Consider the following 18420-nt stretch of genomic DNA (forward strand, 5'->3'; position numbering starts at 1 on the left):
TACACCCAAAAACAACAATCAACAATCTCCAGCAGCAACAACGATCTCCAACTCTGCACAGCAACTCCAAGGAGCTAGGAAGCAAAACTTTCACTGGCGAGGAAGAGAAAGTCTGGCCAGATTTAAAAGGGAGAGGAAATGACAAGGTCAGGAACAGCTGTGAGATGGAACTGACAGTTTCTAACCAGCATAGAAAGGGTTGTTAACCTCTTCAGCACCAAAGGAAACAAAATCCATTTAATATGCAACGCAAACACCTAGGCTAAATGGAAGATCTGCGATTCACAATACGTAGTGATTTTCTAACCCCAGATCTCCCAAGAAGAAGTGACCCACTTGTGACAATCACTTCTTGAAAACCACTGTCTCATTTACTTCTCCAACACTGTGGTCACAATACTCATGTCGCTCACATTTGTTGGGTAAGGAAAATGTCCTGACATTGAGATTTGTTTATGGCATCTATTTTTTTTATTTTATTTTACGTGTTATATTTATTCCAATAAAATAAGGAGAAAATATCAGCAGATTTTGGCTTTCTTCTTGTGACATCACTGCTGCATCATCCTACATCTTCTTCCTGTAATCTGGCCACCACCCTACCTATACTCTATAATCTTCAAATGGTCTGTGACTAATCACTTATGATTGTCCAAAAGAATGAATACTCTTTCCTAGCTGTCAGCCCATCTAAGCAGACCAGTGAACACGTACGATGTTCATCCGTCAGATGCAATGATTTTTAAACAGACTTAAAAATCATCATTATCAGCAGCACACCATCTTGTGTAAACTGGAATTGTGCTGCCAACAACATGACTTTATACAGGCACAGAGCGGTCATAAAAATAATTGTTCTGCGCACATAGAACGTTTGTCAGCCTGCGAAAATAAGCCAGTAAATGACAGACGATATTTTATACAGCCCATTGGCATCCCTTAAACCTGGCATAGCATTACTCATAAACTGACCCTCGCACTCCTATCTCCAAGACTTCTCATGTCCTGCACAAGTTTTCTGGAATGCACTACACCTAATAATCAGGTTCATTTCCAAAGACAGTTTTAGACTAGAGCTGCACGTCAACTATTCTTAAGGTACTGTCACACTAGACGATATCGCTAGCGATCCGTGACGTTGCAGCGTCCTCGCTAGCGATATCGTCCAGTGTGACAGGCAGCAGCGATCAGGCCCCTGCTGGGAGATCGCTGGTCGGGGAAGAAAGTCCAGAACTTTATTTGGTCGCTGGACTCCCCGTAGACATCGCTGAATCGGCGTGTGTGACACCGATTCAGCGATGTCTTCGCTGGTAACCAGGGTAAACATCGGGTAACTAAGCGCAGGGCCGCGCTTAGTAACCCGATGTTTACCCTGGTTACCATCCTAAAAGTAAAAAAACAAACACTACATACTTACCTACAGCCGTCTGTCCTCCAGCGCTGTGCTCTGCACTCCTCCTGTACTGGCTGTGAGCACAGCGGCCGGAATGCAGAGCGGTGACGTCACCGCTCTGCTTTCTGGCTGCCCGGCGCTCACAGCCAGACCAGAGAAGCAGAGCGCCGAGGACAGACGGCTGTAGGTAAGTATGTAGCGTTTGTTTTTTTTACTTTTTAGGATGGTAACCAGGGTAAACATCGGGTTACTAAGCGCGGCCCTGCGCTTAGTTACCCGATGTTTACCCTGGTTACCGGGGACCTCGGGATCGCTGCATTTTTCGGGATCCCAAAGTTCCACTTTGCTTCCACTTTCCAAGCATAAATAATACAAGTTGTTAAGCGACCATTGCAAGATATATGTGAAACCATAAAACTTTTTTTTTTTTTTTTTTAAAGGGCAATTTGATCAAATTATTTAGGGGAAAAAGTTTTTTTTTATGTTTATTAGGTATGGCATTGTTTACTTTTAACACATAAATTAGTTAACACTAATTTAATTAAACTGTGCTTGGAGTGGGGAGAAGCAAAAGGATTGCTTGAAAAAAATGAAAGTACAAATTACATTACAATAAAAAATTACTGCGCCTTACATTGAAGTCTTCGGGCACAAAATCACTTGTGACCAAAGTTCAACCAGTCACATCACATTAAATTGCGTTGACAATTTTTTGATGCACAGTTGTGCCGTACATGTTGCTCTAAACACAAATATTGCGTTTTGGTATTGTGCGGCCTGTGGAGAACTGGTAACTTCCGGTTCTCATCTTCCTGTATTCATGTATATGGGGCAACCTGAAATTGCAATTAGTCATCACCAAGCTTACATCACTAAGCTTGGTAATGTACTGACGGTGGTTCTGGTTATGTATTCATATACTGACGGTGGTTCTGGTGATGTATCCATGTACTGACGGTGGTTCTGGTTATGAATTCATACACTGACGGTGGTTCTGGTGATGTATTCATGTACTGAAGGTGGATCTGGTGCTGCATTTATGTATTGATGGTGGTTCTAGGGCTGTATTAATGTTCTGGCAGTGATTTTGGCACTGCATTCATGTCCCTAGAGTTTCAATATGAACTTTATATGTAATTGTTTTTACACCTGTTTCAGTATTATAAACATTATTTGAAGCCAAGTATATATTTTTTCAGAGCACTCAGAAAAGGCCAAGAGACTGGAGAAATACATGGAGTTGATAAACCATCTTCCAAAAGTAAATCGAGCAACACTGGCTGCGCTGATTGGTCACCTCTATCGGTAATCAGCTTTATCAGTGTCATCTTGTGCTTTCTGTACCCCATCCCCCTTCCCTCCCCTATATTCACTTATTTTCCTTTTTTTTTTGCTAGGGTCCAGAAATGTGCCGACTTAAACCAGATGTGCACCAAGAATCTGTCACTGTTGTTTGCTCCCAGCCTATTTCAGACAGAGGGAAAAGGAGAACATGAGGTCAAGATAATGGAGGATCTGATTGACAACTATGCCAGTGTCTTCTCTGTAAGTGGAGTCTTTATTTTTTTATTGATCAGATTTTTGATGAAAAATTAATTCTAATTTCTATGACCTGATATTAACAGGAAGGGCAACAAATTGTAATTAAAGGGTTTGTCTCATATTTCAAATTTTGTACTGTGATGATTCAGAGGTCAATCCAGGTTTTCCTTTTCTCGTAATTTTTGGCGATATTTAAACCCCCATCCACAGTCCGTCCCTCCTGGGAACCTGCCCACCACTTCTGGGTACTTCCTTTCGGCCACCTGGGGTGTACATATACAACGTCCCCTATGTCCAGTAGTCCTAGGACATGTCCAGGACAGTGGGCAAGCATGTTTCAGCAATTCTGATCATTTCCCTCGCCTTGTATTTAATAGCAAAGGTAAAAGCAGAGTGGCTTGTTGGTGATGTTTGGGCTCCCCAGGCACACCTCTACCCACTAGGGCCATGCACCTAATTCTCCAAATATTAGGATACATTTATATACACAGCCCTGAAAGTTTTTAACATTGAAATTCATTTATAATAGTATTTTCAGAGAATAAGTGTAAGGAAAAAAATGGAAGGATCCATGTCACATGCTTACACATAGGGTGTACTATCTAATATATAATTGCCTAGAATACTACTTCCTGCAATTTGTGCCAACTTCCTGTCCGGAGCTAATGTCCGGAGCTAATGTCCGGAGCTAATGTCCGGAGATAAGTGACGTCAACAGTGTCCAGTGTCTGATTGGTTGCCGCCTGCTGCGAGCGACCAATCAGAAACGTGCCGTACTGTGACACACTCCGCCCGCCATTTTGGTGTGATTTTTGAATTTTTACCTCACAGCAAGTTTCTACTGCGTGGAGGCGGGCCCAGTGACGTTGCTCTTCAAGCTCCTGCCAAATTTCGTCAAAAAAATGATAATACCATTTACCAAAACTATATATATTTAGTTGTGAAGTGGTTCAGTGACATTTTCACACCAATTTTGAACTTTTGTTTGGTGTTTTCTCCATATACTGCCTATTATTCACTGACTGTTATACTGAGAGACTGCCGTTTATTAACCTCTTCTTTGCCACATTGGGTATATTGCTCTATTATTTGCCACATAAGGACATTGTCCATTATTGCCCAGCAATTTCTTAAATAACAAGAATTGTCAAGAGCTGGTAAGTGCAGCCATTTTTTGTTCTTTCTTACTATTATTTATTAATTGTATTATTCTTACATTTGAATAAATAAAGTATATATGGATTCTAGACTCCCGATTCTTTAGAATCGGGCTGCCATCTAGTCTAATATATAATTGCCTAGAATACTACTTCCTGCAATTTGTGCCAACTTCCGTGGCTTTGTCCGGAGCTAATGTCCGGAGCTAATGTGCGGAGATAATGTCCGGAGATTAATTGCCTAGAATACTACTTCCTGCAATTTGTGCCAACTTCCGTGGCTTTGTCCGGAGCTAATGTCCGGAGCTAATGTCCGGAGCTAATGTCCGGAGCTAATGTCCGGAGCTAATGTGCGGAGATAATGTCCGGAGCTAATGTCCAGAGCTAATGTCCGGAGATAATGTCCGGAGCTAATGTCCGGAGATAATGTCCGGAGCTAATGTCCGGAGATAATGTCCGGAGATAAGTGACGTCAACAGTGTCCAGTGTCTGATTGGTTGCCGCCTGCTGCGAGCGACCAATCAGAAACGTGCCATACTGTGACACACTCCGCCCGCCATTTTGGTGTGATTTTTGAATTTTTACCTCACAGCAAGTTTCTACTGCGTGGAGGCGGGCCCAGTGACGTTGCTCTTCAAGCTCCTGCCGAATTTCGTCAAAAAAATGATAATACCATTTACCAAAACTATATATATTTAGTTGTGAAGTGGTTCAGTGACATTTTCACACCAATTTTGAACTTTTGTTTGGTGTTTTCTCCATATACTGCCTATTATTTTTGTTCTTTCTTACTATTATTTATTAATTGTATTATTCTTACATTTGAATAAATAAAGTATACCGTATATGGATTCTAGACTCCCGATTCTTTAGAATCGGGCTGCCATCTAGTCTAATATATAATTGCCTAGAATACTACTTCCTGCAATTTGTGCCAACTTCCGTGGCTTTGTCCGGAGCTAATGTCCGGAGCTAATGTCCGGAGCTAATGTCCGGAGCTAATGTCCGGAGATAAGTGACGTCAACAGTGTCCAGTGTCTGATTGGTTGCCGCCTGCTGCGAGCGACCAATCAGAAACGTGCCGTATTGTGACACACTCCGCCCGCCATTTTGGTGTGATTTTTGAATTTTTACCTCACAGCAAGTTTCTACTGCGTGGAGGCGGGCCCAGTGACGTTGCTCTTCAAGCTCCTGCCGAATTTCGTCAAAAAAATGATAATACCATTTACCAAAACTATATATATTTAGTTGTGAAGTGGTTCAGTGACATTTTCACACCAATTTTGAACTTTTGTTTGGTGTTTTCTCCATATACTGCCTATTATTCACTGACTGTTATACTGAGAGACTGCCGTTTATTAACCTCTTCTTTGCCACATTGGGTATATTGCTCTATTATTTGCCACATAAGGACATTGTCCATTATTGCCCAGCAATTTCTCTGCAATATAAACTGCCTATTTATTAATATCTGCATTCCTGCAAAGAACTATTGCCTATTATTAACTGGCTATTTTCCTACTACCTGACACTGCCTCTTATTAACCTGTTGTTTGCCACCACCACGCTTAAAGCTGTTTAGCTTAGCCAACATGAGCTCTAATAGTAAGGATACTAATGACACAGAGCTAACAAGAATTGTCAAGAGCTGTTGAGTGAAGCCATTTTTTGTTCTTTCTTACTATTATATATTAATTGTATTATTCTTACATTTGAATAAATAAAGTATATATGGATTCTAGACTCCCGATTCTTTAGAATCGGGCTGCCATCTAGTGTGTAATAATCCTTTTTTTCCTGACATTTTTGTGGTGATGGTGGAGGAATTGTTTTGTGCCTGCTACAACCAGTGATCTATGTATTCATCACAGGTCAGGTGCGGATGTTTAGTGTGGGCTCAGGAGCTGAGATTGTCCCATTCAGGTCGGATGCCAGCTGTGTTACACAGCCAGCTCCTGCCTCCAACAACAGCAACTGGAGTGAACTCTGATCGCTGCTGTTTAGATCCTTCTGTCACGTCTTACAGCCGTACTTAAACAGCTTGTGTTACGTGTTACGGAACCACTCAGCACTCAGAATATGTTGTGCAGTTATATGTATGTATAATAGGTTCCATGTGAGGTGCATCCGCCCACAGGCTGCGCCCCTGGACAGAAGGGGGATATCTTGTCCCCTCTGCCCAGGGTCGCAGCCTGTGGGCTGATGCATCTCACATGGAACCTATTATACATACGTATAACTGCACAACATATTCTGAGTGCTGAGTGGAACGGGGTATACCAAGCTGGGGTACCTCTTTCAGTACCACCCCGTGTTTCAGGAGGTCCATTCTGCTTTGGCTGGAGTCTGAATGAAGGACGCTGGCTGGAATTCCTTGATTACCTGGGAGCATATAAAATATCACTGCTTCTCCACGTATTTCCAGTCTGACAACACTTTATTCACAGGACACAGAATATATTACACAGATACAGGGGGCAGGCCGATAGAAAAGCGGCAGGCCAGACATACATTACAATAGCCGCAGGGGGCCGGAGCCTGCCGATATTTACTGTAGGAATTACAAAGTTGGGGGGAGGACAGAAGGGGGATATCTTGTCCCTTCTGCCCAGGTGCGCAGCCTGTGGGCTGATGCATCTCACATGGAACCTATTATACATACATATAACTGCACAACATATTCTGAGTGCTGAGTCGTTCTGTAACACGTAACAGCTTGAAATGGTGCAGTTGTCTGTTGAGTTTCTATCACCCTATTTGTGATGCAATCCCAAGGTGCCATTGGTGTACCATGTCAACGAGGCATACCGAAAACTCTTATTACCGCCATCTTGGCGCGCCTATAAAGTCCAAGTCTGTGATTTGGCTTCAAAGGAGATTGTTATTTTTATTATAGCCACAAGTTCAGAACATTTCAGGATCTGCACTGGATTCCAGGATTATGCTCTCTAATTTAGAAAAAATATTTAGAATTGAGAGTCCTCAGTCATTGACTAATTTAGTAACTAAACTAATAAATGGTCCACCAGGTCTAATTAGAGACTATAACATGTACACTGACTACAATATTTTTTTTTTCTCCCAGATTGATGAAGAGCAAGTGACGCAGATGGATTTAGAAAATAGCTTAATTACCACGTGGAAGGATGTCCAGGTAACAAGCGGTTAAAGTTAGTGTCGGACACATCTGAATTAATGATATCTTCTCTGATATGCCCAGTTGGCAAATGCTTAAAAAAATTGTCTGGGAGTATTTGATTTTTTTACTATGGGCCTAAGAGCTAACAGGAAAGTAGATGCTAACTGCCTACCTGTTATGCCCACCACTCATCTCTGCTAGCACAGAGCGGTCACAGACCACTCCTGCCGGCGATTCTACACATTGACAGAGCAGATGCTTTTCTTCTGCTCTGCTTTGATGACTGCTTACGTCATGCTGATTGACATCTGACTTCCTGCTGCCTAGCTGCAGGGAACCAGCTGAAAATCTGCATGACGTAAGCAGTCACGCTCCTTCAATAGAAAAGTCCGGAAGAGGAAGAGCTGCTCTGTTGATGTGGAGCAGCAGAATCGCCAGCAGGAGCGATTCATGTCTGCTCTGAGCCAGTATTGGGTAGAACAGACAGGTAGTTAACAATTACCTGCCCGTCAGTTCTTAGGCCCATATTAAAGGGATTATTCTTTTTTTTTTTACTATTTAAAGTGAACCTGACATTTAGTTCTTGCAGCTGAACCACGAGCAGCACGAATCAGAGCCTGCCTGTGTGCCAGTTGGTAGGTCTTTAAATTTCTGTACTGAGGGATGATGTTGTGCTGCCTGTGTTTCGAGCACCATGAATCTAATGACAGGTTCCCTTTAAAAAAAAAAAAATCTACAAGAACACAATAGGACACAAAGTTCATCCACTTTTTTCTCTTCCCTCTGTAGCTGTCACAAGCTGGAGATCTTATTATAGAGGTTTACTTAGAAAGGAAGGAGCAAGATTGTTGTGTCACACTGAAGGTCAGTAATCTTTAATCTACTCAAAGGGCTTTTCTGCCCATTCTTGGCAGAGAAATGCCATACAAAAAAAGGAAACCTTACTTCACCAGGGGAAGGGGAGCGGATATCTGGTTGACTTTTAAAGGGGGGGGAGATGCTCCACACTAGCAATGGCCTTCCGATCACCAGTCACCTGATCTCCATGGCTTCAGAGGTCACGATTGGTCATAACCGTTGGCTTTGGAATGGCCATGCTAGGGCAGGGGGCAGATTCTGGTAGTAAGTCTGATTTCTTTGTTTCTCTTACAAAAAATGACTTCTCTTGAAACGAAAGCAAAAAACCTTTTAAAAGGAGCCGTCCAAACTTCTTAAAGGGAATCCGTCAGCAGTTTTTTGCTATCTTATCTGAGAGCAGCATGATGTGGGCAAAGAGAAGCTGAATCCAACCATGTATTGCTTAGGTAACTGGATGCTGCATTTCTGACACAATCAGAGCTTTTAGATTTGCAAATTGCAAAGTAAGCAACTTTACAAATTACTTCTTAAAAAATCAACTCCATTTTCCAGAACGGATGGATTTTTATTCTTTGTTTTAATTGAAGTTTAAGTAGCATACGAAGTGTAGAAACATATTATAAAGTACTGACATTGAAACACGAGTAGAGATGAGGTCAACAAACCAACCAGACCGTAAAGTAAGAAAATAAATATATGAAACGCTAAATTGTAGAGGCGGGCATGTCCCGATTGTAGGACGGCTGAGGTAAGATAATATTATAAAAGGATTGGATATATCTAGGGATCTGCAAAGAAGTAAAGGAGGTTGTGTGATGGGGGGAAGGTGGGAAAGGGAAATATCTGAGGGTAGGAAGGATTATTAATGTAATTGTTTAATTCTCGTTGGTTAGGTTACTGGCCATTTCTGCACTCTGTGAAGGCCCTCAAAGCATTTGCTGTATTAATTATGTTATTAACGTATCCTTCCTCTTAGGTTTCTCCTGTCATGACCGCCGAAGCCCTCACCAATCAGGTACTGGATATGCGGAATATTCAGCCCAGTACGGATATCTGGCTGACTTTTGAAGTATTTGAAAATGGAGAACTGGGTAAGTGATAAAACTGAAGGGTCTGTATGTAACATATTTAATTTAGGTCACGTAGAAATATCCAGTAAGTTATTCCAGTTATATTATCCTCTCCTCTTTCCGTCAGTTCCCATTGGTTCATTAAAGGGATTGTCGTAGTACATTGTTTTAGATTTATCACCTATCCACAGGATGGATTATAAAGTTATGATTGCCAGGACCTCAGAATGGAGGGTCAAGCATGACCACCAGGATCAGTGGAGTATCAACGGCCAGATTTTAGTATTCATACATTTATATCATCCATCTAAAAGATAGGTGGAAAGTATACTTAGTGAGACATCCCCTTTAAAACATCTACAATGCATTACTAAAACTATTTAAAGGAGTTGTCCAGTTAAAACCGATAAGTCTGCAGTCGCTCTGTGTGAATCCCCCCAGCGTACGCTCTGTGAACTGAGGGGATTCACCGGTTTCTGACCCGGTAACGGAGCATATGCGTAAGTTATAAATACCCCCAGTCATACTGATATGGCCAGACTAGAGGGCGCGACCTCGCTCCATACAATTGTATGGACACAAGGCCATGCCCACTGGCCGGGATATCTATAACTCATACATACCCTCCGGTCCGAGTCTGAAACCGGTGACTCCCCGCAGCTCACAGTGTGACTGCAGACTTATCGGTTTTGCCTGGACAACCGCTTTAAGTTTCTGCCAGGGATTTGTAGAGTAACTGAATGCTTTTTTCATAGTCATTTCTCCTTTAGGTGTTGGAAACTTATATAAAGGATAAAAAAAAAATCACTTTATTATGTATGGAAGATATCAAGAAAAATATCAAAATACACATAGACCAGTGCTAAAAGCCTCACATACAAAAATAGCCCTCCTGAATAAGATTCCGAATACCAGGATGTTAGTAACCTACGGGGTGAGTGCAGGCCACCAGATATACAACTAGGGGTAAGGAGCCACTACACTATTAAACGCCAGTTCGCACATTCAGTCTAGTAACTCCAGATGAAGAAGCCGTGGCAAAGAAATGTGCGTTGGTTTCCTTTAATATGTTGCGGGGTGAGTATACTGTGCACTTTTTGTGATTTAAAGGGGTATTCCTGTCTTAAAGATCCTATCCCAATATGTAGCAGGTGTAATAATATTAGCATATATCTTCAATTAGAAATGTAGTCTAGTTTTTTTCTGATTCGCTATGTCTCTTTCCTCATGTGCAGGCATTGCAGGACCTTAGGTATCCATGGTTATGTCCACCAATGAAGTGACAACTAGTTGCCAGTGGTCGTAACCATGGAGTCCAGCAATGCCTGCACATGAGGAAAGAGACATAGCGGATCAGAAGAACTATTTCACATTTCTAATTGTAGATATATGCTAATATTATTATTACACCTGCTACATTGGGATAGGATCTTGGAGATGGGACAATATGTATTATATCTGACCATGCTGTTGCTTGTTATATGGTATATAGACAAGGTTATATCTAATTATGTCTTTACGTTGCTGATCTGTTTCCTGTGAATTGCAGCAGGTATCTCTTTAAAGATCATTTTTACATAGCGACTACTATCTACCATGAAAGTGGCCTTTGTGGTTCACCAACTAGATATATATCTGGAGGCCTGTGATCACCCCGTAGATTTATCTGGTTATTCTGAATCTTCTTGTGGTACGTCTTTTATTATGCTTGTTTTTTTTATCACTGATATAGTAGTTGCTAACATTTGACAGATAATGGAAAAGGCCAAACAATACAACTAGTTATGCTTCATCAGCTACAGCAAAGCATTGAACTGTGTTGATCACCAGAAACTTTGGAATACCATGAAGGATAGGGCTGTGCCAATCCATCTGATCATCCTCATTAGGAAACTTTACATTGACCAAAAAGAAACAGTCCGGACCGAACACGGCGACACGGCTTGGTTCAAAGTAGAGTGGGACGTCAGACAGGGCTGCATTCTGTTATAATTTCTTTTCAATTAGCAGATGCTATTTTCAGGAAGGCTGAGCTTGACAATAAACAGAAGGAACCAAATTGCTGGATGAATGATCAACAGTCTTAAATACGCCAACGATAAAACATTGATAGCAACAAGCGTAGATGGAATGAAGGACTCATTACGGAGCGTCAAGATGGAAAGCTCAAACATGGATTGCTACTCAACACAAAGAAGAGGAAGATGTTGACTACTGCCAGGTACAACTAGGACACATTTGAGATGGATGGCGATGAACTGGAAGTTGCAAAGGACTCAGATCCATGATCACTCAAGATGCAGTGACGACATCGGAAGTCAATAGGAGAATAGCTGTGGGCAACTCAACAATGAAGTCACTGGACAAGGTCTTCAAATCGAGGAACATTTCACTGGCGATGAAGATGCCGATCGTACATAGTCATAGTCTGGTCTTTTCTGTAGTAACATGATAATGCGGAACCTGAAAGATAAAGAAAAGAAACAGAAGAAGAATCGATGCATTTGAAATGTGGTGCTGGAGAAGGATTCTATCAGTACTATGGATGACAAGAAGGACAAACAAATCAATTTTGCGACAATTCAAGCCAGACCTGACACTTGAAGCAAGGATCACCAAACTACGACTTGCCTATTTTAGTCACATCATATTAAGGAAGCAATCACTGGAGAAGGACATTATAGTGGGAAGAATAGAAGGAAAAAGGTGAAGAAGGAGACCAGCAACCCAATGGCTTGAAACAATCAAGATAACAGCAGGGAAAACCCTGGTGGACCTATCTAGGCTTGCGCAAGATCGTTCTTCCTATAGCGCATTCATCTATCAAGTTGCCATGGCTGAAGAACGGGCTGAAAGCCATTAAATAAATAGTTTATTTTTCTTGATATTTTTCATACATAACAAATTGATTTTTTTACACTGTTTCATTTCCCAGTTCACGCTCATTTAGAAGTTGCTTTCAGCTGCTGCTCAACAAATATCCATTCGCTATATTGAAGCCGCCTGTGTACATGAATTCCACTGTCTGAGTACAGAAGTGTAGAGCAGAAAGGCTCAAACAGGGAATTTGCCGTATACTGACTGTTTAATTAATGTGTAATGAGTCCCTGGCTCCAGAATATCTCTGTATACTGCATTGATTTTCCATGGTATGCACTGACTTTACCCAGCTCTCCCTGGCTCCAGAATATCTCTGTATACTGCATTGATTTTCCATGGTATGCACTGACTTTACCCAGCTCTCCCTGGCTCAAGCATATCTCTGTATACTGCATTGATTTTCCATGGTATGCACTGACTTTACCCAGCTCTCCCTGGCTCCAGAATGTCTCTGTATATTGCACTGGCTTTTCTATGCTTCCCCAGGATCTGAGTGTCTTGGTGCAGCACATATAATCCTTTTAGTATGCTTTCTTACCTATCAGCTTGTTTTCCATGACCTGTTTTGATGTATCTCATTGTGTGATCCTGGCATCTCTTTGAGTGGTCAGTCTTACCCCTCCCTCACTTTATGACCTTTGCTTAACTCTCTACATCTGGTCTCCCATACCCAGCCACCCCCTCATTCACACCTGATTGCCCTTAACTGGGGATATATTCACATGCAGGAGTCTGCTATAGACTCAGTCTGCTGCAAATCATCTTTTAACTTCCATCTTTTAAATTACATCTTTTTAATTATGATTCTGAATTAGACTGAATTGGACTGGAATTGACTGGAAGGTAACAGACTACTAACCACTACAATGTTTCGGTTTCTTTTCTCTTTCACCCCCATACTACTTTCCTTCTTACAATCTCCTGCAATCACTCCTCCTAGTAAGGAACTAGTCATTTCCTCCTCCATACTCCCCAGCCATCTCACCTTCCCCTCAGAACTGTTCCTCCACATACAATCCTTTTTCTCCAGACACACACGGCCGCATCATGTCCTATCCTGCTCCCACCTTCTAATGATCTGTCTGTTACTCCTCATTGCTGGTGACATATCCCCAAATCCCGGCCCTCCCCAATTCATCCCCACACTCGCTTCTAACCCCCTGCCACGATCCTCCGCACGTTTTCCCAACCACGACAACCTCATACCCATTCATCCAGCCCCCACTCCCCAGCTCCCCCTACTTGGAGCACTATGGAACGCACGCTCCATCTGCAACAAACTGACATTTATCCATGACCTCTTCATCACCAACAAACTCTCCTTCCTCGGCCTCACTGAAACCTGGCTCACCCCATCTGACTCGGCCTCTCCAGCTGCGCTCTCCTATGGCGGATTCCACCTCTCTCACACCCCTCGCCCCAGCAACAAACGCGGTGGAGGAGTTGGCTTGCTCCTGTCCGACACCTGCTCCTTTACTCCAATCCCGCTACCACCCTCCACTACTCTTCCCTCGTTTGAGGTGCACTCTGTCCGCATCTATTCCCCCTCCAACCTCCAGCTGGCTGTCATCTACCGCCCCCCAGAACTAGCCATCTCCACCTTTCTCGACCACTTCACCACCTGGCTACTTCATTTCCTCTCTGTTGACATCCCCACTATCATCATGGGTGATTTCAATGTCCCCATTGACACTTTCACCTCAGCTACCTCTAAACTTTTATCACTGACTGCCTCCTTTGGCCTCACTCAATGGTCCTCTGAGGCCACTCACAAAGATGGCCACACGCTGGACCTCATCTTCACCCGCCTCTGCTCCCTTACTAACCTCACTAACACACCCCTCCCCCTGTCTGACCACAACCTACTGACATTCTCGTCCCTCTCCTCTCCTAGTGTGCAACCCCCACTCCACAAACTCACTCACCCTCGCAGAAATCTCAAACATCTCAACTTACAATCACTCTCTGAGTCCCTTCTCCCTCTCACAGACATAGCCTCCCTTCATGACACAGATGCTGCTGCCACTTTTTATAACACCACAATAACAGCAACACTCGATTCGGCCGCCCCACTCATGCATAGTAAAACTCGTACAATTAACAGGCAGCCCTGGCTGACCAGCCTGACCAAAGAATTGAGACGGGCTTCCAGGATTGCTGAGCGGAGATGGAAGCGATCCCACTCTGCCGACCACTTCACTGCATACAAGCAGTCCCTCGCCAGCTTCAAGTCTGCGCTCACTGCCGCAAAACAAACTTACTTCTCATCCCTCATATCCTCCCTGTCCCACAACCCTAAACAGCTTTTCAACACTTTCAATTCTCTACTCCGTCCCCCCGCACCTCCTCCCTCCCCCCTCATTTCTGCTGATGACTTCGCCTCTTTCTTTAAACAGAAGATCGATACGATCAGAGAAAGCTTTGGCCCACAGCGCCCACTGCCCCTCTTAGCTCCTCAACCCTGCTCCTCCAAAACCAGCTTCTCCACCATGACAGAAGATCAGCTCTCCACCCTCCTGTCAAGATCACACCTCACCACCTGCACGCTTGACCCGCTCCCATCCCACCTCATCCCTAACCTTTCCACGGTCTTCATCCCAACCCTAACGCACCTCTTCAACCTCTCACTCACAACAGGTGTCTTTCCCTCATCCTTCAAGCATGCCAAGATCACACCCATCCTCAAAAAGCCCTCCCTCGACCCATCCTCTGTGTCTAGCTATCGCCCAATATCTCTTCTCCCTTATGCCTCCAAATTGCTGGAGCAACACGTCCATCTTCAACTGTCCTCCCACTTCTCCTCCTGCTCCCTCTTTGATCGGTTACAATCAGGCTTCCGTTCCCATCACTCAGCTGAAACTGCCCTAACTAAAGTCACCAATGACCTACTAACTGCCAGGAGCAAGCGACACTACTCTGTCCTCCTTCTCCTGGACTTGTCTTCTGCCTTTGACACTGTAGACCACTCCCTTTTGCTACAAATCCTCTCATCCCTTGGCATCACAAACTTGGCCCTTTCCTGGATCTCGTCATATCTGACAGACCGAACATTCAGTGTCTCCCTCCCCCACACCACCTCCTCACTTCGCCCCTTGTCAGTCGGTGTTCCTCAAGGCTCTGTTCTAGGACCCCTACTCTTCTCCATCTACACTTTTGGCCTGGGACAGCTCATAGAATCCCACGGTATGCAGTACCATCTCTACGCTGACGACACGCAGATCTACCTCTCCGGACCTGACCTCTCCTCCTTGCTTACCAAAATCCCGCACTCTCTGTCTGCCATTTCAGCCTTCTTTTCTGCTCGCTTTCTACAACTGAACATGGACAAAACAGAATTCATCATCTTTCCCCCACCTCACTCTACCCCTCCACAAGACCTATCCATCAATGTCAATGGCTGCTCACTATCCCCAGTCCCACACGCCCGGTGCCTCGGGGTGATCCTCGACTCTGGCCTCTCTTTCAAGCCACATATCCAAGCCCTTGCCTCCTCCAGTCGTCTCAAACTCAAAAATATTTCCCGGATCCGTGCTTTCCTTGACCGCAACACTGCAAAAACGCTAGTGCATGCCCTTATCATCTCCCGCCTCGACTACTGCAACCTCCTACTCTCTGGACTCCCCTCTAGCACTCTGGCACCACTCCAATCCATCCTACACTCTGCTGCCCGACTAATCCACCTGTCCCCCCGCTATTCCCCAGCCTCTCCCCTGTGTCAAGCCCTTCACTGGCTTCCTATCGCCCAGAGACTCCAGTTCAAAACCCTCACACTGACACAAAGCCATCCACAACCTGTCTCCTCCATACATCTGTGACATGGTCTCCCGGTACCTACCTACACGCGACCTCCGATCCTCCCAAGACCTCCTTCTCTACTCCCCTCTCATCTCTTCTTCCCATAACCGCATCCAAGACTTCTCCCGTGCTTCCCCCATACTCTGGAACTCTCTACCCCAACACATCAGACTTGCGCCTACCATAGAAACCTTCAAAAAGAACCTGAAGACTCATCTCTTCCGACAAGCCTACAGCCTGCAGTGATCCTCAACCTACTGAACAGCCGTACAGCCAGCTCTTCCCTCTCCTAGTGTATCCTCACCCACCCCCTGCAGACTGTGAGCCCTCGCGGGCAGGGTCCTCCCTCCTTATGTACTCGTGTGCCTTGTTATCTGCTCATGTTTAATGTATTTGTCTATATTTGCCCCGTATTCACATGTAAAGCGCCATGGAATAAATGGCGCTATAAAAATGTATAATAATAATAATAATGAGTTTTGCTGAGAAGCAGTTAAAAGCAGATTGCAAATGAGCATGAACTGAGCATTGAAAGCATTGCAGCATAGTGTTTGGGAGAAGAGAAAGCAAAATAAGGTAATGGAGTATATTGCAAAAATGTATTGTTGTGCAATACCTGGAGGTTAATGAAATAATAAGAAAGCATAATTACTGTGTAATCCATGCAGATGCCGGGGCTGCACACTGTCTTTGGTGCATGTTTGCTCTGTCACATAAGAAGAGGGCTTTTTACAAGTTTTGCATTGGAGCCATGGCAAATTTGTGGATTTCACACGTGAGCTGCGTTATATGCACATAAATTGTGCTTTCATCTATTTATCTATTACCTTTCTATAGAGAGGCCGTTACATCCGAAGGAGAGGGTCCTGGAGCAAGCTCTGCAGTGGTGCAAGTTGGCTGAGCCCAGTTCTGCATTTCTGCTTGTAAAGAAGATCTCTGTTGGTGAAGGAAGTTGTCTCTTCACAGGTAAACTCCAGCTCAAGGTTTCCTAATAACTCTGTGTAAGTTGTTTTGTAAAAAGGAAAATATTTAGAATTGAGAGTCCTCAGTGGTTGATACCTTTTAATGGCTAACTGAAAAGATGGTAACAAATTGCAAGCTTTCGAGACTACTCAGGTCTCTTCATCAGACAAAGACTAATACAAATTCTGAAGAATCACATATTTATGCACAATACAGCCCAGAAATAATGTCATAGATAAGACAGGTGATGTGAAGCAGAACAACCATAATGGGAGAGTGATAAACAGTTATGTCCATAAATATTGGAACAGTTCATAGATAAGGAGTTTGAATGTTTTATTGTCCTCTGTTTGGGGTCTGGTTCTGTGTTGTGATGCCCCCATACGGTCTGTGGAGAGAATTCCTTAACTGATGTAAAAAGACATAAATCCATGCGACACATTCATTCCTGCACTGAATGTGTCAACAGTTGTCATCAGTTTATATTCCCAAACTCTTCTGTCTCTCTGAGATTTGAAATTACCCTTTAATACAAGTAATCTCATGTCCACGGTGCTGTGATCAGGGAGACAAAAATGTTCTGCCACAGGTAGATCTATTTTTTTTTCTCTTATTGTGTGGCAATGAGAGTTCATCCTTGTTCTCAGTTTTTCTCATCGCCACAAAATAAGAGAAAAAAGAATAGATCTACCTGTGGCAAAACATTTTATCTATGAACTGTTCCAATATTTATGAACAAAACTGTTTATCACTCTCACATAATGGTTGTTCTGCGTCACGTCACCTGTCTTATCTATGAAATTATTTCTGGGCTGTATTGTGCATAAATATGTGATTCTTCAGAATTTGTATTAGTCTATCCCTGATGAAGAGTCCTGAGTAGTCTTGAAAGCTTGCAATTTGTTACCATCTTTTCAGTTAGCCATTAAAAGGTATCAACCACTGAGGACTCTCAATTCTAAATATTTTTCTATCTACTGGCTAACACGGTACCAAGATATATATATTTCCTTTATTTGTAAAAGGGAGTCATTACGGGGTCATCGTGAGCCTTCCATACCATTGCACAGGTTACAGCATACTCCATATTATTACTAATACACAATATTATGACCCCTGTGCCTGTCACCATGATTCTCTTGTAAATGCTGGCCCATGGCTGGTGTTTGTTGCTGAAGCACAGCTATGTATAGCACAGGCGATCGGACGATCCCAGCTTGAAGTCTCCTTAGGGTATGTGCCAATGATCAGGAGCTGCAGAGGCCAAATATTACAGCATAGTGGATGGGATTTCTAGAAATCCCGTGTCCATTGTGCGTTCATAGTCACCTGCGAAACACTCGCGGACACTGACATGCGGCACGTCTTTCCAGACTGCAGCATCTCAATTTCTCTTGTGGATACGCGAGTCTACGCAACAGAAATTTCATCAAAAGAATGTATTGAATGTGGTAAATCTGCACGGTTCTGTGAACACCTTCTGATTTACCGGTGTTCAACTAAACGCAGCATTTTGGACACAGCGAACATACTCTGCATCCAAAATGGTTCAACTTTCGGATTGTGGACGCATAGCCTAAGGGGACTATTAAATACGGTAAAAAGTAGAAAATAAAAAAAAAA

At 43.4% G+C, this 18420-nt stretch overlaps 1 protein-coding gene across 3 annotated transcripts in view; it reads left to right on the forward strand.

Moving 5' to 3' along the window:
* The window catches only part of ARAP3 (ArfGAP with RhoGAP domain, ankyrin repeat and PH domain 3), a 217584-nt gene that overhangs the window by 180901 nt on the left and 18263 nt on the right, over positions 1-18420 (forward strand). For all 3 annotated transcript variants that reach the window (XM_069763631.1, XM_069763633.1, XM_069763632.1), the window contains exons 22-27: positions 2593-2698; positions 2791-2938; positions 7178-7246; positions 8021-8095; positions 9066-9180; positions 16672-16800. In XM_069763631.1, coding sequence (XP_069619732.1) covers positions 2593-2698; positions 2791-2938; positions 7178-7246; positions 8021-8095; positions 9066-9180; positions 16672-16800 — 642 coding nt within the window. The remainder of the gene's footprint in view (positions 1-2592; positions 2699-2790; positions 2939-7177; positions 7247-8020; positions 8096-9065; positions 9181-16671; positions 16801-18420) is intronic.

Source organism: Ranitomeya imitator, chromosome 4 (genome assembly GCF_032444005.1).
Source record: "Ranitomeya imitator isolate aRanImi1 chromosome 4, aRanImi1.pri, whole genome shotgun sequence".
NCBI classification, from domain to species: Eukaryota; Metazoa; Chordata; class Amphibia; order Anura; family Dendrobatidae; genus Ranitomeya; species Ranitomeya imitator.